At 38.5% G+C, this 20,224-nt stretch overlaps 1 protein-coding gene across 1 annotated transcript; it reads left to right on the top strand.

Moving 5' to 3' along the window:
* The first annotated feature begins 253 nt into the window (after positions 1–253).
* cacng8b (calcium channel, voltage-dependent, gamma subunit 8b) lies at positions 254–19,889 on the top strand. Its single transcript, XM_056763406.1, has 6 exons — positions 254–885; positions 8,139–8,405; positions 8,515–8,739; positions 16,153–16,236; positions 16,718–16,858; positions 17,540–19,889. Exons 3-6 carry the CDS (start codon positions 8,517–8,519, stop codon positions 18,334–18,336), a joined length of 1,245 nt encoding a protein of 414 aa, XP_056619384.1. The 5' UTR covers positions 254–885; positions 8,139–8,405; positions 8,515–8,516; the 3' UTR covers positions 18,337–19,889.
* The last annotated feature ends 335 nt before the right edge of the window (positions 19,890–20,224 follow it).

Here is a 20,224-nt window from a genome sequence, read left to right as displayed (position 1 = left end):
ACAGTATCCTAATTCATATTTACACATATTTACCTAAAAAAACACTATGTACTCGACCTCACATTATTTTATCCGAGTGCTGCAAACACAAACACGTTAGTTAGCTTTAAAACGAAAGAGTGCATATGAAATAGACCCTTGCCCGCTCCAAGCCAATTGTGAGGCATCTGTCGCATTCAACCTGCCATTTTTCAACTCCCTCCTCCTCCCTCCGTCTCTCTCCCTCTGCGGAACTCCAGTGCTCTTTCTCAGGCTGGATAACATTGCGTTTCATTAGCAGTGCGGTATTAACATCATCACCAAGATGCCAGTGTCTCCTGCGATAAGAAAGCGCGACGACCGTTTCTAAACACGCTCGACTGCGCGCGTTATGGCTCTGTCCCACGAGCTCGTGTTTGTGTGTGATGGCCGTCTATTTAAAAAACATTACGGCGCGAATATTTCCTCTTGTCTGTCAGGATTTGGTATGCGACAAGTTGCTTACGACTTTCTATCTCTCTCCCTTTTCTCAAAAACACACATACTTACTCAGGGGGTAAGGGAAGGGATAGACAGAGGCAGCGAAGGGTTGAGGCGCGGGCGGGGGAGACGCAGTCGCGCACACGCATTGGCTACACGCGCTGTACACAAATCCGTGCTCGAGTGACGTGGGGACGTGTGCGCGTTGAATATATCCTCTATACTATCTATCTTAATAGCGATTCACGTTTGTAACTTGTTTTTGTACTGTTTGACGACCCTTAAAAGCGTCGGTTACTGAGCCGAGCACATTTTTGCCTGTGTTTTTTTGTAACTCGTTTATAGTCTCGTTCTCTTTATACGCAATTATTTCTCTGTTCTTCTTTGGGAGTGCGACGGTCTGCAAATATGAGACTAACTAAACTGGTAAGATTTTTTTATATATATGTATTTATTATAGCCTAGGCTAATCCATGTGTGTGGCGGATATATTTTCTGCTGTGTTTGATTGTTTTCCGTCTGCATGTGTGCGTCCATGTGGAATATAATGAGCGGAATAAAATCGATGCAAGCTTGCAAGCTCAGCTGTCGATTTTTTGAAGCTTTTCGGCTGCATTAGGACGTCTCTGAAAATGTTTGTTAAATCAAACCAAATGGGAAATGTGTAATAAATGATATATTGTATCCTGCGTTTAAAAGCGCATCCTCGAATTCATTATGCATGTGCAAGCATAACTCTCCTTATCTGGAGCTCGGCGACAAGAACCGCCGAACCATTGATATACTTAAGTCTCCCTTTTCCCATTCGTTGGACATATCTTCTCCGTTTTGCTTTCTGGGGCGAAAATGAAGGGGTTTTGCAAAGAGCCGCGCTCTCCGGGCGTCCATTTTCGGTCTCGGTGGAGGGCTGCTCTAATGAATGCACTGCGGCTCGCATCAGCACCCAGCCTCCCCCTGTCAACTCCCACACTTCCTCCTGTCCATTTATCTGATTTGATCACGAGCACGGGCCTTTCACAGTCCGGCTGTTTGATCCATGCTTTTCAGTCACATCATGTGACCTTTCTTGCTGTCAAGCGCCCCTATGCCTGCATTAGGCAATTTGCAAAGGAAACGACGCACGCACGTGTCTGTGACTGATAAAGGCTTACATCATGGATCCGATTCGATGCACCTGTCAGCTATGACAGAACAACACAAGACAAGGAATATTTCATCCAGATTGCTCAGCTTGTCTGCGAGTTTAGTTGACTGTTATCAAAATGTGTGTCCCGTACAAAATAATTGTAAATAATTTGACAATTATCTGTGTGAAATTATACAGCACAAGCAGGTGATGAGAGTGTCTGGCTTTCATTCAGAATTCCAGCAGCATAAAGTGCTTGTAACAAGCCCATTTTAAACATCATTGACATCATTTACATGAAAGCGGTGTTTTAATAGAAGAAAGCAGCTGGTCAGGACTCAGGTTGTATGTCTCTCCTTTGAGGATTGTGTTTAAGCAGATGTCTCCTGGGACCAAAATTATGTAATACTCTAAAGGGTCCTGTGTCAGCATTGCTGTACCAACACCATTTCCCATATCACACACTGAAAGCATTTCAGCTGGAGAAAAAGCTCAGCCGACAGCTTTTTGTAATTATTGAAGAGTGGCCCCTGACTGAGATGATCTTCACTCTGTATAATTTGAGTAAACTGTAAAAATGATGACTATCATGCTTTAAACAGAATGCAAATGACAGATGTTATCACTGAGGAAGAAGAAGCTCCATAGCTGGTTCAGAAGCTGATAAATCATGAAATGAGGTTGACATATGGATTGGTTTGGAAGTACAACGGTTAACCCATGAAGCGCACGTTGTATTAGTCGTGACACTTTTCCAGTTACACCCGTTCTTTCCCAGCAGATCAGTACAGCTTTTAAACAGTCATACTGCAGTAGACAAAGTAGAGTGAACTGACCCCCCATGCTTTTAGATCAATGCTGTCTGCCAAGCTGTATTCTCACGACTCTAATAAAAGTGCTGTTATGTTTTGCTTTGTTTTTTCCTCAGTGCAAAATACATCAATGTTACAAGGTTTATACAGTTCACTTTTTCGAACTGGAAGTTTGTTCAGGAGCATATGTGCAGTTTCTGGTCATTGCTCTTAAGGTCCTGTTTGCTATGGTTACATTGCTTTTGTACAGTCATATATGAGTCAAGCGACATCTGCTTGCAGTATGATTTGTTGTACCAGAGTGCAATGATGCAATAGTACTAATTTTAAAACATTTCTGGCACAGATGACCGATGTCTGCTGCTTGCAGTAGATGCCAATAGTCCTTTTATTCAATACAGAAATGTGTGCTAAATATCAGAGAAGTGTTTTTTTTTATATATTACTAACACAGAAACATGACTATCATTGTTTGCAGTCAAATGGAGCTCATGATTATGTTCTGTTATGTGCAGTGCACCCATTCTTTAATAATTTGAACAATTCTTTGATAATGAATCTATTTAGTAAAGTTTCTTATTAACCAATCCCGAAGAGGCTTTTAAAGCTTTTCATAAAATATGTGGGAGATTAATACATTTACATGTTGCTTTCATCTCAGAACTGTCAAATTTAATTTTAGTTTGGGTAAAAGCAACCAGTTGTGGGAATTGCGTGAGTATACATATACACACACACACACACACACACACTCAATGAAGGTGTGTATTGAACAGTTTACACCTTCACACACAGCTTATACACCCGCTGTGAATTTTCTCTTCTGGATTGTCCTTAGAACTCTGATAATTAACTTTCCATTAGCTTGGTCCCTACTGGGACTAAAACTTTCAAAGAATGACAATCTTCTACCTTAAATACAGGCATGTGGCTGAGCGAGTGCAGAAGACAGATTGTGATCGTTTGTTAGCTTCTCACATGAACTCATCAAGAACCTACAGTATAAAATCAACTGCAAGTGAAAGTTGACTGATTCAGTCTGTTCATACATTTCTGGATCTCAAAAGGAATTAAGAAACAAGGTAAAGCTGCTTGTTTAGAGAGTCTTGATTGCTTGTGGGAGGAGACACGGACATCCAGGTTAAGCAAACTAAATGAATACTCACTCACTTTCTTTCTCTGAGCTTCCCACACTGATTCAGCAATATAACTGCAAGTGGATTATTGTTCTTTACAGTTGACACATATGCAGGTTCATCAGAAAACTATTTCAAGGACTTTCCTTTTACGCAGTTGTGTGACTAAAGGTGTAATAGTTGGTAAGTTACAATAGATGTTCCCAATCTAACATATTGAGGACTTTTTCAGATTTTTATCTTTATGAATAGTTGGGTTTTATTTTTAAGCACTTCACTCATATTCAATGAGCAGAAAAGGCTTTTTTTTGGGCTGGGCACTAAGCCCCGGTTGCTCCAGAGGGACCGTCTGTTTAATAACTATACTGTAAGCCGTTTTGGAAACATGTGTCAGCTAAATGACTAATTAGTTATAAACACATTTCAGTCGAATGTAAGATGACTGTACCTTCAGCAATTTTCAGTGAGGAAACATGATCTGAAATGAATTTAAGTTAAAACCGCTCAATTCATATGAGAGGTCTGTTTATAGTACGCAGCTGTCAGCATAACTTTACTCTAACTTCAGATGACCAGCCTGATATTGGACTGAAACTGAAAGGACTTTCTTGATCTAGATAGCTCTGAAGAGATTGGCTGACTTTGGGATGTCTGGGAGTAACAGCAACATTTTTGGTCATAGGCCTATCTGATAATGCTTGCAACATTTTGGGGATGAAACAATCATTGGACTAGTCAGGTTGTGCGTAGAAGAAATGTTAAGTTTAGAAATGTTGAGTTCAGTTTAAGATACCAAGTTCACTATATAGCTTTTAATAGCCGGGTTCCTATCACCCTAGTTTTATGTGCTTTTTGAACTTTCGCATCAGAATCGAGTGATGGAAAAAAAATGTTAATTTGCAAAAAGCATGGGGGGATTTTCTTTTTTGCGAAAAAGGGTAAATGCAACTTGGGAGATGGAAACTCATTTGCCGAAAAAAATCCTCCACAAAGTCATGTAAATGCACTATGAGATGGCATAAGATGACTAAAATGAGTACTGATCTTGTTACATAGCATTAGAAATGTTGTTATGGTCATTTGTAAAGGGCTGAGCAAAGTTGTCAAATTATTTCTGGAAACAGAACTGTCTCGACTGTGTTTCCAAAACAGAAGGCATCCACAAAGCCCGCATTTGTGTTTTGTCTGCTTGTGTATGTAATTATTATACGTGAAAATTATTATATTCAGTGTTTTCCTATTTAGTGCCAGTTTAAGTAACGGTTGACTAGTTGAATGGAAACGGTGCCAATTCGCAAATATTTAATGCGATAATCCAATTTTGCGATGGGAACCTACATTTACATTTTTATGCATTTGGCGGATGCTTTTAATTTACAGTGACCCTGACTAGAATCAACTCTATGATCTTTACCCGGAACATACCAAAGTAAACACCAACATTTTTATTTTAAATGTATTTAAATTGGTAATGTAAGAGGGCAGCACACTGAATTTTGTGAAAGTGGTCGGGATATAGTGTCCAGAACTGGAGAGCGGCATAAAGAAAGTGTTAAATATGACTAAAGTCAACAAGAGGTGAGTGGGAATGTGAAGAGGATGGCTTGAGAGGGAGACTGAGAGAGAGGTTGGGGAGGTTGTGTGAATGCGGGAAAGCTCAGGTGTTATACTCTAATCCATCATTAGTAATGTCATCTCTCAGCACCGTGCATTCTCACACCCTCACCATGAGGACGATGCTGCAGCCCTCAATTTATCCAAACCTAAAGATGGAGCTAGTGGTTTCATTGCAGTCATTTGATCTATAATGCTGTGCACTTTTCAAAGCGAATCATTAAAACCACTGTTTCCCTGCACGGTGATCCACAGTGGCATTTCAGACTTCAGTGCGTTCCCTTTTGTTTGATTTCTGGCACTGCATTTATACTGTGTGTGCTTTCCCGCGTTTGCCTTCTCTCTGTCTTTCATCTGTTTCTGTCGTTCTCTTATGAGCAGCGTAAAAGAGGTTAAAATTGGCAATTGCTGCTGAGACTTATGAGCTAATTATTTTGATTCACGAGTTATAATAATCGGACATGTTTCCCATAATTATGGATTCGCCCTTCACAGCTCTGACATAATTAGTTTGAATAGTATATTAATTGTCTATAATTTTGAACGGTTACTCGGTGTATACACCTTGACATGTCAAATGTATGTTGAGTAAGTAATGATCTGGAGGAAATGAGTTTTGTGTCATTATCCCCCCTCCCAACACACAGCCTCGAGCCTCGCAAATCAATTCTCCAACCGGAAAGCACACGACGGCAATAATTGAGAAATTATGAATGGAAGTGCCTTTGTGGCTGATTATGTGACAGCCTCACAGGAACAAATATCTGATATCTGGTGTGACTAAATAAATCACATGCAAATATTACATATTTTTGTGGTCCGCCATATGTCATCACTAACATACAGTAAGAAGAGAGCAGACTGTGAAAGATCTGCTGTATCTGCTGTGTTGTGAGGTGTTATGTTTGCGGTACTGATAATGAAATGCAAGTGATCTTGGACGTTTCCGGCACTCAAAGATAAGCCTTGTCTTACTGCAGCTCAACTGATACAGCAAGGTGCATGGCAAGGTCATGGGGGTGATTACTTGGGAACAACGAAGAATGTATTCCTTGACTGGCTTTAATTTGGATCATAATTTGGAGTCTACCACTGCGATTACATACAGTATGAGCTTTATTAGACATACAGTAAAAGGTTACTGTAAAAAGGAGTTAACAACTGTGATTATACAACCTCAGTTAATGTATCTGTGGCCTTCAGAGAGATGGATTTGACACCCAAGTTCAGCTCTCTATAGTTTTCAGTGGGAAGTCAAGTGCATTCCTAAAAATGACTTTGGTTTTGGGATGGGAGAATAGTAATAGAGGAGATTGATGATATTATGTTGTGGAAATGTAAAGTACGACATTCAGCATAAGATAAAACCAAGTAACGGTTCTTCTACTGGTAACTCAAAACACTGGCTAGACATGATTTTAACTTTCTAGCTAACGTCTGAAAATAATCTACTGTATTTGTGTATGTGTACCGGAAGTTAAAGGGATAGTTCACCCAAAAATAAAAAATTCTGTCATCAATTATTCACCCTTTATCATTTCAAACCTGAATGGCTTTCTTTCTTCTACATAACATTTTGAAGAATGCTGTCAACTGGACCCCTTTAACTTACATTGGTTGTGGGTCCATACAGTTGAAGTGAATGGGGGCCAGTGCTGTTCAATTACCAACTTTCTTTTAAAAGATCTTCTTTGTGCTCTGTGGAAGAAAGAAAGTCATAAAGGTTTAAAATTACAAGAGGGTGAGTTGGGTGAGGTATCACTCTTAGTATGTTTATGTTTACTACGTCTATAGTACTGTAGTCTCAATGCAGTTTGCATTTACATTTTTAGTAGCTAATAACTACTTGAAAGTATTTCGTCACTGAGAATCAGACACTGCATGGCAAAATGTGTTTGTGATCTGTGTGATTTTGCGACATAAGATGCTAGGTGCTGTAGGAATGGAGACTTGAGTCCAGTTTGCACAGGTGAAAGTCACGTGATGGTTTATTCCCAGCTGTGACTGAAATGAGTGGATTCCATCTCTCTCACTCACTTATGTGTTCTTCCCCTGAATGAACCTCTACAGTACTGTCGCCTTACCTTAACCTGATTTTCAACAGTAAGCTTATAATAATGATTTAGCATTTGAGTGCCCGGCTCAGATTTTGCAGGAAATGTCAGTTGTTTTTAAACAATTAAAAATATGTAAATAACCTGGAAAATCTACACATTACAAAATCTACAGATTGCAGCTTTAATTATCATTGTGAACAGAGAATGGATGTGGGAGGTACTGTATTTTATTTGTGTTTATTTGTTATATTATTTGACGATATTAGACCATGCTTTGTTCTGTTCACAGAGAGAGAGAGAGAGAGAGAGAGAGAAAGAAAGAGAGAGAGAGACATAGACTGATAGATGCAGTTGAATCTTTACAAATGTGTCGCTGACACAAATGAAAATGAATTTATTTCTAACAACGCCTGAGCAGTATAAGTCTGTACTGCAAACAGGGTTTAACCCATTTTGATGATTGTGCCATATTGCAATATAAATTATTTAAAGCCATGGCAGCACTGCATTATGCTTCCTAAATTATGTTTGCTAAATTATGCGTACTGTGTGACTGTCCTCTGAATTTAAGCTTTTCGCTGTGTGTATAGGTATAATGACGCAAAAGATGAAGTAATATGAGGTAACATTTCTTTTCATCCTGCTCAGTCAGGATGTCTCTATGGACACATGCAGTGATCCGGTTCATGAAATGTTGCTGAATTGCATGTTTGTCAGATACTCCTTTATCTCATCCTAAGGGAAAGGAGATTGAAAGCACCCCCATCTCTCAACACTAAAGCTTTTGCAATTCACTGTTACTATGGCAACAGTGTAGACCTGCCTTTTCCCCTCTCCCTCCAAGTTCTTTAGAGTTATTCCTTGCCAAACTTCCCTCAAACACTTTTATTGCGGCATAATCTAATCCATCTCTCTCTCTCTTTGTTCTCTCTAGGTTCTTGATCAACAATGACCAGCACTAAAAGCAACTAAGATTATTTACACACAAGAGGCATCACAGAGGCCATCACAAGATTCGCCAGTGCAGCTGATCTGTGAGAGCAGTAGAGAAAGAGGAAGCATAAACGAGTGCAAGAAGGAGAAGAGGCGTGCGTGAGGACAGTCGATGGATGCTGCCCGGATTGAAGGGACAGCGCATTCTCATCTGACGAGGAAAAGAAAGATTTCAAAATTGAGTCGAAGGACAGAAACTCGCCGTCAGGTTAGATGAAAATTTGAATTTTATTGTTCTCGCTCAGGTAACGGTATGTGGTGATCAGGCCTTGCATGATTGGTGAAGTTTTTCATTTTATTACCTCTCTCTTCCGTAGGCATGGTGTGTGAGAAGGGCATTCAGATCCTTCTCACCATCGTGGGTGCTTTTGCATCCTTCGGCCTGATGACGGTGGCTATCGGAACTGACTATTGGCTCTACTCGCGGGCACTCATCTGCAACAGCACCGCCAATAACACACAAGAAGATCCCCATAATAAGGATAAGAAAGACCCCGGTGCCCTGACGCACTCTGGCCTATGGAGGATCTGTTGTCTGGAGGGTCAGCCCCCATCTTCTTAAATACTGTGTTTCAGTTTCATTATTTGGGAAAATCATTTTGCTTCTTAGTTAAATTTTAAGAAACGTAGGTAATGGTGGGTCACATTTGTTTCTACTGGAGTAGACCTATATTATACAGTGAAGGTTCATAATGAACCTTCATACGTGATGGATAATGTACTGTCAGTCGGTTGTTATCATAGAGTAAACCCCAACAGGGTAATCAGGAGGAAGTAAATTAAACTTTTTAAAATTATTTTCTTATCTTATTTTTAAAAATACTAACCTTGCGTGGAGACAAAAGGAGATGAACAAAATTTGGTTTAATCATTTGTAGTATAATTTCATAAAAGTCATTAAGTAATTAAAATTTGACTTGACTTTTCGTACTATTGACTTCCATTCATAAGGATATGCAAAAAAATTACATTTAGCTGCGTTTCAAAGGGCAGGTTTGGGAACTCTGACCTGAGATTTTGTATCACGTGAAAATGTGTAACCAATAGAAGATCAATACACCACAGCGTGACCTCTTCAGTTAAAGGAAATGCTAATAATAATAATATCACACATTGCAATTTTCTACAATACAGCATTAAAATAACAAAAACAATAGTAACAGTGACAGTCCAAATACCTTGGAATTGCCTTGGAAGGTGTTTTTATTCATGTTTTTCCTTGCTACCCAAATATGAAGGCCTCTGCATATAAATGATGTATTCTGAAAGTCTAAATTGACTTTGACATTAGTTTTGAACGGTTGTTTTTTTGGGAATAACACATTGCAACTGGCCAATCAGGATCAAGTATTCTGTAAGCATGGTTTAAAAATGAATAAATAAAACACACAGGACATTATATTTAGTTCTAATATCGAAAATTATGCAACTAAAGCTAATTTTGCATGCATGATAACTAATCCAGTTACAAAATAATCTTATCATAATATCCGTTATATTCACTTAAATTAATAGGATCTCACAGACTTTACATAACGCATATTACTCGCTAATTTTCATGATCAAGTGTCTCTAAAAGTATGTTTGTCAAAATGAAGTGGTTTTAAAAGTGTTTCAAGCTAAATCGCTTTATGTAAGTATAATTAATGCACGCAAAATCATAATACACTGTATATAAGCATTCTCAACCTTGGAGATGTTCTTCTAAAATAGTTTTTAACGTAAGAGAGTGGCATAAAATGCCTGTAATTAAAAGGCTGAGCTGATTGTACAGAGAGGTCAATGCAGTGGTCCCAGTGTTACAGGCTGTTTTGGCTCCTCATGTTCCCTCTCATCCCCATGTAATGCAGTCTCCACTCAGCCCAAAGCCAGCCATTGTGCTTCACTAATTTAGCCTTATGGCTAAGCTGTCTGATAACAAAGCATTCAATTAAAGATAAGCCCGGCACCCCAATCACCACAGCAGCGTGACTTCTCTCGTTCCCTCTCTTCTCTCTGTCTTTCCTCTTTGTTTTTCACTCTCCACTCTTTCTTTGGTAGCCGCAGTGTTACCGCACGCATGGAACACTTTAGAGGTCAAGACATCCTTGCTTTCCCTGGGGATTAAAACCAAGATGAATGCTTAGTAGAAAAACAGTTAAGAGCAGGTGAAGTGGAAACAGCAGCCATTTTGGATCTGCATAATAAATGTCAAAGCTGTCCAAATATAGAAGTCTGCTGGGTGTGTGATGATACATGCACTGATTGTTACAATGCCCGAACTTCATTCTAGACATCATTTCATCTGGACTCAGAACTGCTATTACACATAGAGAATCAATAGCAGAGGCTTATACTACTCAGAGCTGGAAATTAATGAGTTACTGTCATGTGTATGTGGCTCAGTTGTAAGAGAGAGAGAAAGCAAAGGCATGGGAATCAGGGTCATGGTTATCATTCCATAGTAGATCAATGCTTTGTGTGGGAGTCATTTCCAGTTCAGTGACTGATGTTGTGTTCGATGGCAGGGAAGAGGTCAGATTTTGCGGTATCTTCACCCGCAACAAGAAATTCTGTCATTATTTATTCATCCTTAAAATGGTTTCACATTTTTAACCCGTGGTTTGAATTAACCTATGGTTGCTTGTTTCAGTCAACAATGCTGGGCTGTTTTAATGAATTTTTGTGTCAAAGATGGATATTTTCTAGATTAATTCAAAACAATGGCCATATTTTACCCAACCATGTTTTTAAAAAACAGATTTTTTTTTTAGAAAGAATGTTGTTTTAGACATACCATTTAGTGTAACAGAAACAAAGTATCCAGTACAGAGTTCTGGTCTCATTTTTCTGTTTCACAATGGAAAATCTGCATAGGCGTAATTTTTGGACAGGTGGGAGATGTACCCATCACTTTTTGGAAGAAATTAAGAAATGCTTGCGAAAGGTGTGTATTGTTTAGTCGCCATTTATATATAAAACTTTTGGAAAACTCAGGATTTCTAACCTTTCTAACCATCTCCCGTTGCTCACACTCATAAGTTATTTGCGGAAGACATAGAGGCGCGACTCCAGAAATGCGGCCAGTATGAAATGCGTGCAACATATACAGTTGTGTTCAAAATTATTCAACCCCCAATGCTGTAAATGGTTTTAGGGAATTTAGTGTACATTTGTAATTGTATTCAGAATGAAATCCTACAAGGACTTCTTAAAGAACCATATGCAACTAAAATGACATCAATTAGTTTTGTAATACAGTAGTAAATGTTTCTTTTGTGAATTCTTCATTGACATAATTATTCAACCCCTTAAAGACTACTACTCTGAAGAACAGAGGTTCAATGAAGTGTTTTCAATCAGGTATTGAAAACACCTGTGGATATCAGGGAGCAGCAATAAAGCCTAATAAGCACCAATTAGGCAGCTTTAAAATGACTGTGATACTCAGCTCCTTCTAGACATTTACTGGTGTGGTTACAAACATGGTGAGGTCAAGAGAATGGTCCAGGAAGACAAGAGAACAGGTGATTACTCTTCACAGGAAGGGCAATGGCTATAAGAAGATTGCAAAGATGTTAAACATACCAAGAGACACCATAGGAAGCATCATTCGCAAATTCAAGGCAAAGGGCACTGTTGAAACGCTACCTGATCGTGGCAGAAAGAAGATGCTGACTTCGACTGCTGTGCGCTACCTGAAGCGTAGAGTGGAGAAAAGTCCCCGTGTGACTGCTGAGGAACTGAGAAAAGATTTGTCAGATGTGGGTACTGAAGTTTCTACTCAGACAATACGGCGTACCCTGCGTAATGAAGGCCTCCATGCCAGAACTCCCAGGCGCACCCCCTTGCTGTCCCCAAAGAATAAGAAGAGTCGACTGCAGTATGCCAAAAGTCATATGGACAAACCACAGAAGTTTGGGGATAGTGTTCTGTGGACTGATGAAACAAAATTAGAACTGTTTGGGCCCATGGATCAACGCTATGTTTGGAGGAGGCCTATGAAGAAAAGAACACCTTGCCTACTGTGAAGCATGGCGGGGGTCAATCATGCTTTGGGGCTGTTTTGCTTCTGCAGGTACTGGGAAGCTTCAGCGTGTGCAAGGTACCATGAATTCTCTTCAGTACCAGGAGATATTGGATGACAATGTGATGCAGTCCGTCACAAACCTGAGGCTTGGAAGACGTTGGACCTTTCAACAGGACAATGATCCCAAGCATACCTCCAAGTCCACTAGAGCATGGTTGCAGATTAAAGGCTGGAACATTTTGAAGTGGCCATCGCAGTCACCAGACTTAAATCCGATTGAGAACCTCTGGTGGGACTTAAAGAAAGCAGTTGCAGTGCGCAAGCCTAAGAATGTGACTGAACTGGAGGCTTTTGCCCATGATGAATGGGCGAAGATACCCGTAGATCGCTGCAAGACACTTGTGTCAAGCTATGCTTCACGTTTAAAAGCTGTTATAACTGTAAAAGGATGTTGTACTAAGTACTAAGATTGAATGTCACTTGGGGGTTGAATAAAACTGATAATGATGTGAGCTCAGAAAAGACATTTGTGGTTATTTCATTATAAATGTTATGTTATATTTGTCTGACCTACACATGCCTCTTTGATTTAATTGTAAGCAGGATGACTGAATGATCATAATCAATGTCAAACCGACCAAAACAATCAATTTCAGTGGGGGTTGAATAATTTTGAACACAACTGTATGTCACGGCACTTGCTTGTGCATCCAGTGTTCAAGCACAAAAACACGTAAACCAATGAACAAGTGACATTTTTAGTCATATGAATAAACTTAAAATATAATGGACAACAACAGCCAAATGACCTTCCCCAAATTACGGTTTTGGGAAACTGAGAGCTGGAGTCGAAAAGCTAAATGGCCCACTAGATTATAAATATAAATGTTAAATTTTCCAACAAGATATCAGAGAAACAATTGATTAAAGTAATGTTTTAGTCATCTCTGTCCCCACCACTTTTCAAAACACAGTTACGCCACTGAAAATCTGTATAGACTACTTGTAAACACCTTTGAAACAAAAATACTAGAAAAAAATAATGTAACATATTAAATCATTTCCATGAATTGGAACCAAATAGGTATATTTCTTAATAAGCAGAAATGTATGTATTATTTCCTATATTTTAATTTATAATTATATATAATTATTTATAATATTTCTTGTTTAAGAAAACAACCCTGGTCCATTTTTTGATGCTGTTCACTTTTATTTAACACAATTGTATAGGTTTCTAGCTCAAACCTGCACTAAAAAAAAAGCTCTTTGGTTTAATATGATCCAATCATGGACAGTGGTTCCACATGTTTGAGTCATGTTTTCTAAACATGAAATTAACATGTAAAGAGAACATTAATGAATCAAGTAAACTCAACATGAAATTAACATGTAGAGAAAACAATAATGAATTAATTAAACTTAACAATAAATTAACATATAGAGAGAACATGAGTAAAACATGAAAACTCAACATGAAATTAACATGTTAAGTGAACATGACTGAATCAAGTAAACCCAACAAGATACTCTTCTGCACAACTCCTAAACAGACGACACAAAACCTATTTAAAATGCCAACAAAACAGAATACTAAACTCTACTACCCTGATAGCAAGCAACCGTTAAATCAATGTTTAAAATGATTATTGGCTTGAATCAAAATAACTTTTGCACCCGCAATTCATGTTGAAAAAATGAAATTTCATCAAACCATTATTGTGATCAGTGTTTGCTTTGATGCTTGACATGGTTAAGTCAGCTCCCCCATTGCACTTTCACTGCTTGTGAATGTGTTCAATGAAAGCATATGTAATGCATTACGAAAGTGAACTGTCACAACAGGACAATTATAGTTGTTTGAATTTTTTTATGTGTTATAAAAAAATGAAGCAGCATTAAATTCATAGTTAGGGATTTGAACCCAATGATTGATTGATGTGTTCTGGTCAAAAAAATGCTGCATTTCTAAGGCAAAATAACTTAAGTTTTATCGGCACGTTGAAACATCAACACTCATCACACAAACCTCAACAATGTTGACAATCATCAAACTAATTCAGATAAACAGATCAACTGCAATGCATGCTGGGAGTCATGACAGAGTTTTGTTCTATGATGTTACCCAGCATGCATTGCAGGAAGAAGCTTTCTTTTGTTGATTGTCACCATTGTTGAGATTCGTACACCGATTCTTCATGTCTAACTGATTGAGAAATGTAACAGTTTTGTGAAAATCTTTTATGCTGTTAATTGTCCATAACATTGCTTTCATCTCTTCAAACTGTATCATAACTCTGCGTTCACATATTAATAACAGAACACAGTCAAAATTACTTTAAAGAACCGGATAGTAATTGTAATTCTCTTTGTCACAACAGATGTGCCTCAACACACATGGACAGCTAAAGAAACCTTTAAAACTCAAGAGTCAAGAGCCCAACTAAAGCAAACACTGATCACAATAATGGTGATTTGTTCTTCTAAATGTTCATTTCATGTTGAGAAAACGTGACTCAAACATGTGGAACCACTGTCCATAATTGAATCATGTTAAACCGTTGAATCGAGTATTTTTTTTGAGTGTTGTTTGGATAGTTTACAAATAAACCATATAATGTGTCCTATGTTGTCACAGCAAACATATTATTAATTATTAATATATTATTTTATAGTATTTATATTTCTGATAAAGAATGCATAAGAGAGATATCTTCATTGTTGATTTTTTTATCTTTGCTGCCACACCATAGGACACATTTGTAAGCTACCCGTTTACATCTTGCTAAATGATCTACAGTACATGAGATTTTTTACTTACAATTTTTAGTGATGCACCAGAATAAAAATTCTGGGCCTAAATTAAAACCCAATATGTTGGTCTTGCCCGATGTACTCCCTCCACACCAATGGAAACTCACCATCAGACATGTATTTTCTATACATGCTTGGTCTTTGAAGGGTAGACGTGTGATGACAACTCTACCCTTCGGACAAAGTGAAATCTAAGCGATGGGCAAGAATGGTAGGGGAGTGGTGACATTTTCGTCTTGTGTTTCTGGCCCGAAACCGATAATGGCATTTTTGTCCAAAAAAAATTTGCGACCAAAATTTTTTGGCATCCCTAATACATTTTATCATACTTTTTGCCGCATTTACATTCTGTTGAATGCCTCGGTCCTTATTCATTATAGTTGAATTAATCAATACAATTCTTCAAAATTTTCCATTTGTGTCCCACTGAAAAGTCGTACTAGTTTAAAATGGCACAAGGGTGCGTTAATAATGACAGATTCGATTTTTCTCCAGCAGAGTTACACTCACACTTTTCCCTTTTGTGCCTCATCTCTTTCTTACAGACTAATGACCATGAGAGGAGGAATATAAAAAGACAGAAACTGCTGCCCCCCTACACACACCTGTCCACCTCTCCCTTCATCTGTGTGTCATCAATCCATCACACTCCCACTCCATCAGTCAACAGCAGTCATGCTGTCATCATAGTGCTTCCTGATGTCATCATAGTGCGTCAGTCTGTCTGTCTGCAGTAGGCCCCCGTGCAGCACTGGAGCGGGTAGATATTCACTGCCTGAATGACTCCAGGGCTATCTGATTTCTGTGGTGCATGTGTGTGTATGTTTGTGTGTGTTTTTTGCATTTCTGTTTCGCTGTCTCCGCATTTTTTCAGGATGAATGAAAAGAATTAGACTGGTATCAGGAGCTGAAATCTAAATATGAGTTCCCTCGCTAATTGAAAAAAATGAGATTGGGGATTAGACCATTAATGGTTTCTCTGAACTCTTGTGGTATTTTTAAACTTTGAAGTCATCCTTTTTTCCTTTGTAAATGAATTTACATCAATATGTGTTTAAAAAAATAATGCTGCACTTAAGTTTTATACAGTAAATATAAATGGATTATAAAAGGATTGTCTTTGTGTCTCTAGGGGTAAAGCGTGGCGTGTGTTCCCAGATAAACCACTTCCCAGAAGATGCTGACTTTGATCATGATGGAGCAGAATACGTTTTGCGTAAGATATTTTACTTTATTACAACAAGACCAATTATCATGATAAAAAATGCTGTCTACTTATTGTAGCTGCAGTCTAACGGCTCATGCCTTCATGCATGTCATATATATACGTACGTAAATGCATTCATGCAAACAGTTCAGCCTTTTTGTTGATATTTGGATGCCATTCATGTCCCAGAAGGAATGCTGGACTATCATGGGAGCATTGATCCTTTAGAGCGTCTTAACACATCCTCAGAGTGATTTAATCACCCAGATGGCTCATTTTGGCTTAGTTCCTTTTTATAAAGCAGAGAAAAGATAGCCTGTTAATATCGAGAGATATAAATGTAAAGTGCTAAAAACCTGAATAGAATGAACTACTCTGCATTTATCAAGTCTCACGCTTGTATTGCTCTCTGTCTCTCACCCTCCCATCTGTTTCCCAACGCCACTATTTTTTGCCTTCCTGCTTTCTCTCTTTCACTCGCTCTCTGCAGGAGTGGTCCGGGCCTCCAACATCTTTCCCATTCTTAGCGCTATCCTGCTGCTGATGGGAGGGGTCTGTATCGCAGCCAGTCGTTTCTACAAGAGCAAAAGGAACATTGTGCTGGGAGCTGGGATTTTGTTTGTAGCGGCAGGTAAAAACTGTGTTTGTTGGTGGGAGATGGTTATATCGTATCTGTTGCATGTTACAAGTGTAAAATAATATAGAAATATGTCAGATTCAAAATAAATTTGACAAATGTCCCAATTAGGTTGTTGTTAAAGGAATACTAAATGAAAATTCTGTCATCATTTACTCACCATCAAGTTTTTCCAAACCTGTATACATTTCTTTGTTCTGATGAACACATAGAAAGATATTTCGAAGAATGTGAGTAGTTTAATTTCTGGGATTATTGACCATTTTAGGAAAAGTTATGGCATAATTTTTTGTTCCGTTAAAAACAGATAATTTAAGAATGTAGGAAAGCAAACAGATCTAGGGCACCATTGACTACCTTTTAAAAAATATTCACGATGGTAGTCAATGATGTCCCAGAAATATAAATATTTCCAAGCATCTTTTTTCATCAAAAAAACTTAATTTATACAGATTTGAAACAGTTTTGGGGGAGTAATTAATGACAGAATTTTCATTTTTGGTTAGAATATCGTCTCGAATGTAAAACTTATTTATGTGTTGAAGTTCTGTTGCTTGAATTCATTTTATGATGTCAGACCTTAGATTGGACTGTAAATGCATAAAATTATAATTATTCAGTTTTTTGGGTATAAGTTTATTTAATACATCTCGATTTATGTTCTCTTAATTTTAGGCCTTAGTAACATCATTGGCGTGATAGTCTACATTTCTGCGGCACTGGGTGACATTTCTCCAAAGAAAGATGAGGATAAGAAATGGCAGTACTCATACGGCTGGTCTTTCTACTTTGGTGGGCTTTCTTTTATTCTGGCTGAGATGGTGGGCGTGCTGGCGGTGAACATCTACATCGAAAAGAACAAAGAGCTTCGCTGTCGCTCTCGCACAGATATCTTCAAGAGCACCACTAATGCCATGCTACGGCTCCCGAGCTATCGCTTCCGCCGCAGATCGCGTTCCAGCTCTCGATCCACTGACCCCTCCCGCTCCCGAGACCCATCCCCCGTGGGTGGCCCTCCTGGGAGCAAGAACTTCGGAATGCCCCCCTCTGCTTTACTCTCCCAGGGGCCCATTTCTGTTTCCACCCTTCCCAATCCCCACTCCCGCTCTGCTCTGCCAGGGGGCGATATTTCCCTTTACACCCTCTCCCGAGACCCCAAACTGGGGGGTTTGGGAGGGCTGGGCGCTCCTCCACTGTATGGCACGGTGGACCGTGCCACACTATACCAACTGCATAATTGCTTCCCCAAAGAGAGCGTAGGGGGCGGAGGTAGCATGATGTTGAGCGGGACGCTACCTTCGCTCAAATCCCACAATCCTTCAGCCGTCCAGAATTCCTCCAACTCCAATGCTCCGCTCAGCAACTCCGTCCCTTCCTCTCAGCCTCCAGGGATGGGCACGCTGGATAGGTTAGGGAAAGGTGACCGAGAGAGTAACTCCAACACGCTAAACAGAAAAACTACACCAGTTTAGACAGGTTGGAGAATGGAGCTAGGGGATATTCATAAAATGCAAAAGCAAGAAATAACGTAGATGGAAAGACTGGTAGATGACTAAAGGAAATGCAAACAAGGGATTTCCTGTAGTCAGTATTGATAAATATTTCACTTTGAGAAAAGTTGGGAATAAAAGAAAGATAAACAGTTTGTAATAACAACAACACTCATGTTGTTTTCATTACTGTTTCAGAACATGCTGTTTTAACTTAAAGAAACAAAAATCATGGGATACTGTGATGTTTATTATTTTAATTAATAATGTGAAATTTCAAGATGGTGAAGTGTTGTTGTTATTATGACTAGGTTTAATAACAGCTAGATTTAAAGTTTTGGATGGTTCTAGTTTAAAACTAGAAAGTAGATTTTGATTTTGATTTTCAAACATTTTGACTGTGATTCCTAAACGTTATACTGAGCACTGCGGAAACATGAGTGTATTCAATATGTATGTGAGAATGAGATTATTAATATTATTATTATTATAACTAACTTTGTGAGAAGCCTTTTATTTATTTTAAAGAAAGTTTTATTTTCTACCCTTTGATAACATGCAATTTAGTGTGTAATATCTGTCTTCCAGCTCAACAAACAGATCAGCGTAATTCATGGACTGAACCAACGAAGTGTTAAAATGTAAAAGAGTTTTGTATAAACCGACCGTCATATTTTTGTTATAAGCATTGCTAGCAGTAGAAGTAGCACTAGTTGAATTATAAATCTTTGTTTTGGGGCATTAACACAGTTCCACACTTGGACAAAGTGGGAGAGAGGATTTATTTGTATAAAGTGGTGAGATTTAGAAAAGACTTCTTTCCAAAACTGTGCTTTTAAAAAGGGGTCGGGATACCTAAAGGGCAATTCGAACGATCGTAAAATGACAGGTTCATGGTTGATGAGAGAAAATTTTGAAATGCAAATGTATATTAAGCAAAACTGTATTTGGAAAATAGATACTTTCTTTAAAATCAAAAGAGTATAGCTAGGTTGGGGGTCTTTATGTATCGGGAAGGGCAGAACGGGTGGGAGGGACTTTTTAAATACGTATGAGGACACTGTCTTCCTTGAGCTCTGAATGGGCTACACTCGTATGTTGGGGCATGCCCTGTGTCGTTTGTGTTTTCCCTCCATTGTGTCATGTGATCATGACAGCGTCCCAAAGGCAAAGCTCCCCTCTAAAAAAAAAAACTTTCACTGTGCTGCACTTGACTCCCTTTGACATTTATGCTTCTCTGAACAAGAGACTATATAAGTGAACATTCTGCTAACCTTTAACCTTTATTCCATGATCAAAGCCAACAAGGTCAACATGGGACATTACGTTACAGAGTGCAAAATGGGCATCAAACCACACAATCTACTGTGGGAGTCTTTTTTAATTCATCAAAAATATGAAAAACTACACACAGACAGCATTTATGTGGTCAGTTATAGTATGTAGTGGAGAATAGATATATTTAGAAAAAAAAGGTTTATCTTAATGTGTGATAAACTCTAACACTGTATTGCACGAATTTTATACATAAAAGAAACAAGAGACAATCTTCGAGTTATGTCATTTGTGTGTTATTGAATCTTTGTCAAGACTTTCGAGACGTATCGAAATCATATTGTCTTTCATATCCGCCATCAGTTCTCTTTCCATACTATTACAAAAGCCAGAGAGACCTTAAACAAACGTAAAGCTATTTTTTGTGCATATGCCAATTTAACACACTCAGAGCTGAGAATGTTTTATCCCCCTGTGTTTTTGACCACATAAAAAGTGAAAGTACAGCCTGCTAGTCTGACAGCAACTATTAAAGGGCTATATATACAACCAGAGCGCTGGGTTAAGTGTCAACCTACAGGCTCCAATATCCCTA

Source organism: Triplophysa dalaica, chromosome 12 (genome assembly GCF_015846415.1).
Source record: "Triplophysa dalaica isolate WHDGS20190420 chromosome 12, ASM1584641v1, whole genome shotgun sequence".
Lineage (NCBI taxonomy): Eukaryota > Metazoa > Chordata > Actinopteri > Cypriniformes > Nemacheilidae > Triplophysa > Triplophysa dalaica.
The sequence above is the reverse complement of the archived record's forward strand: the minus strand, read 5'-3'. Positions and strand labels throughout refer to the sequence as shown.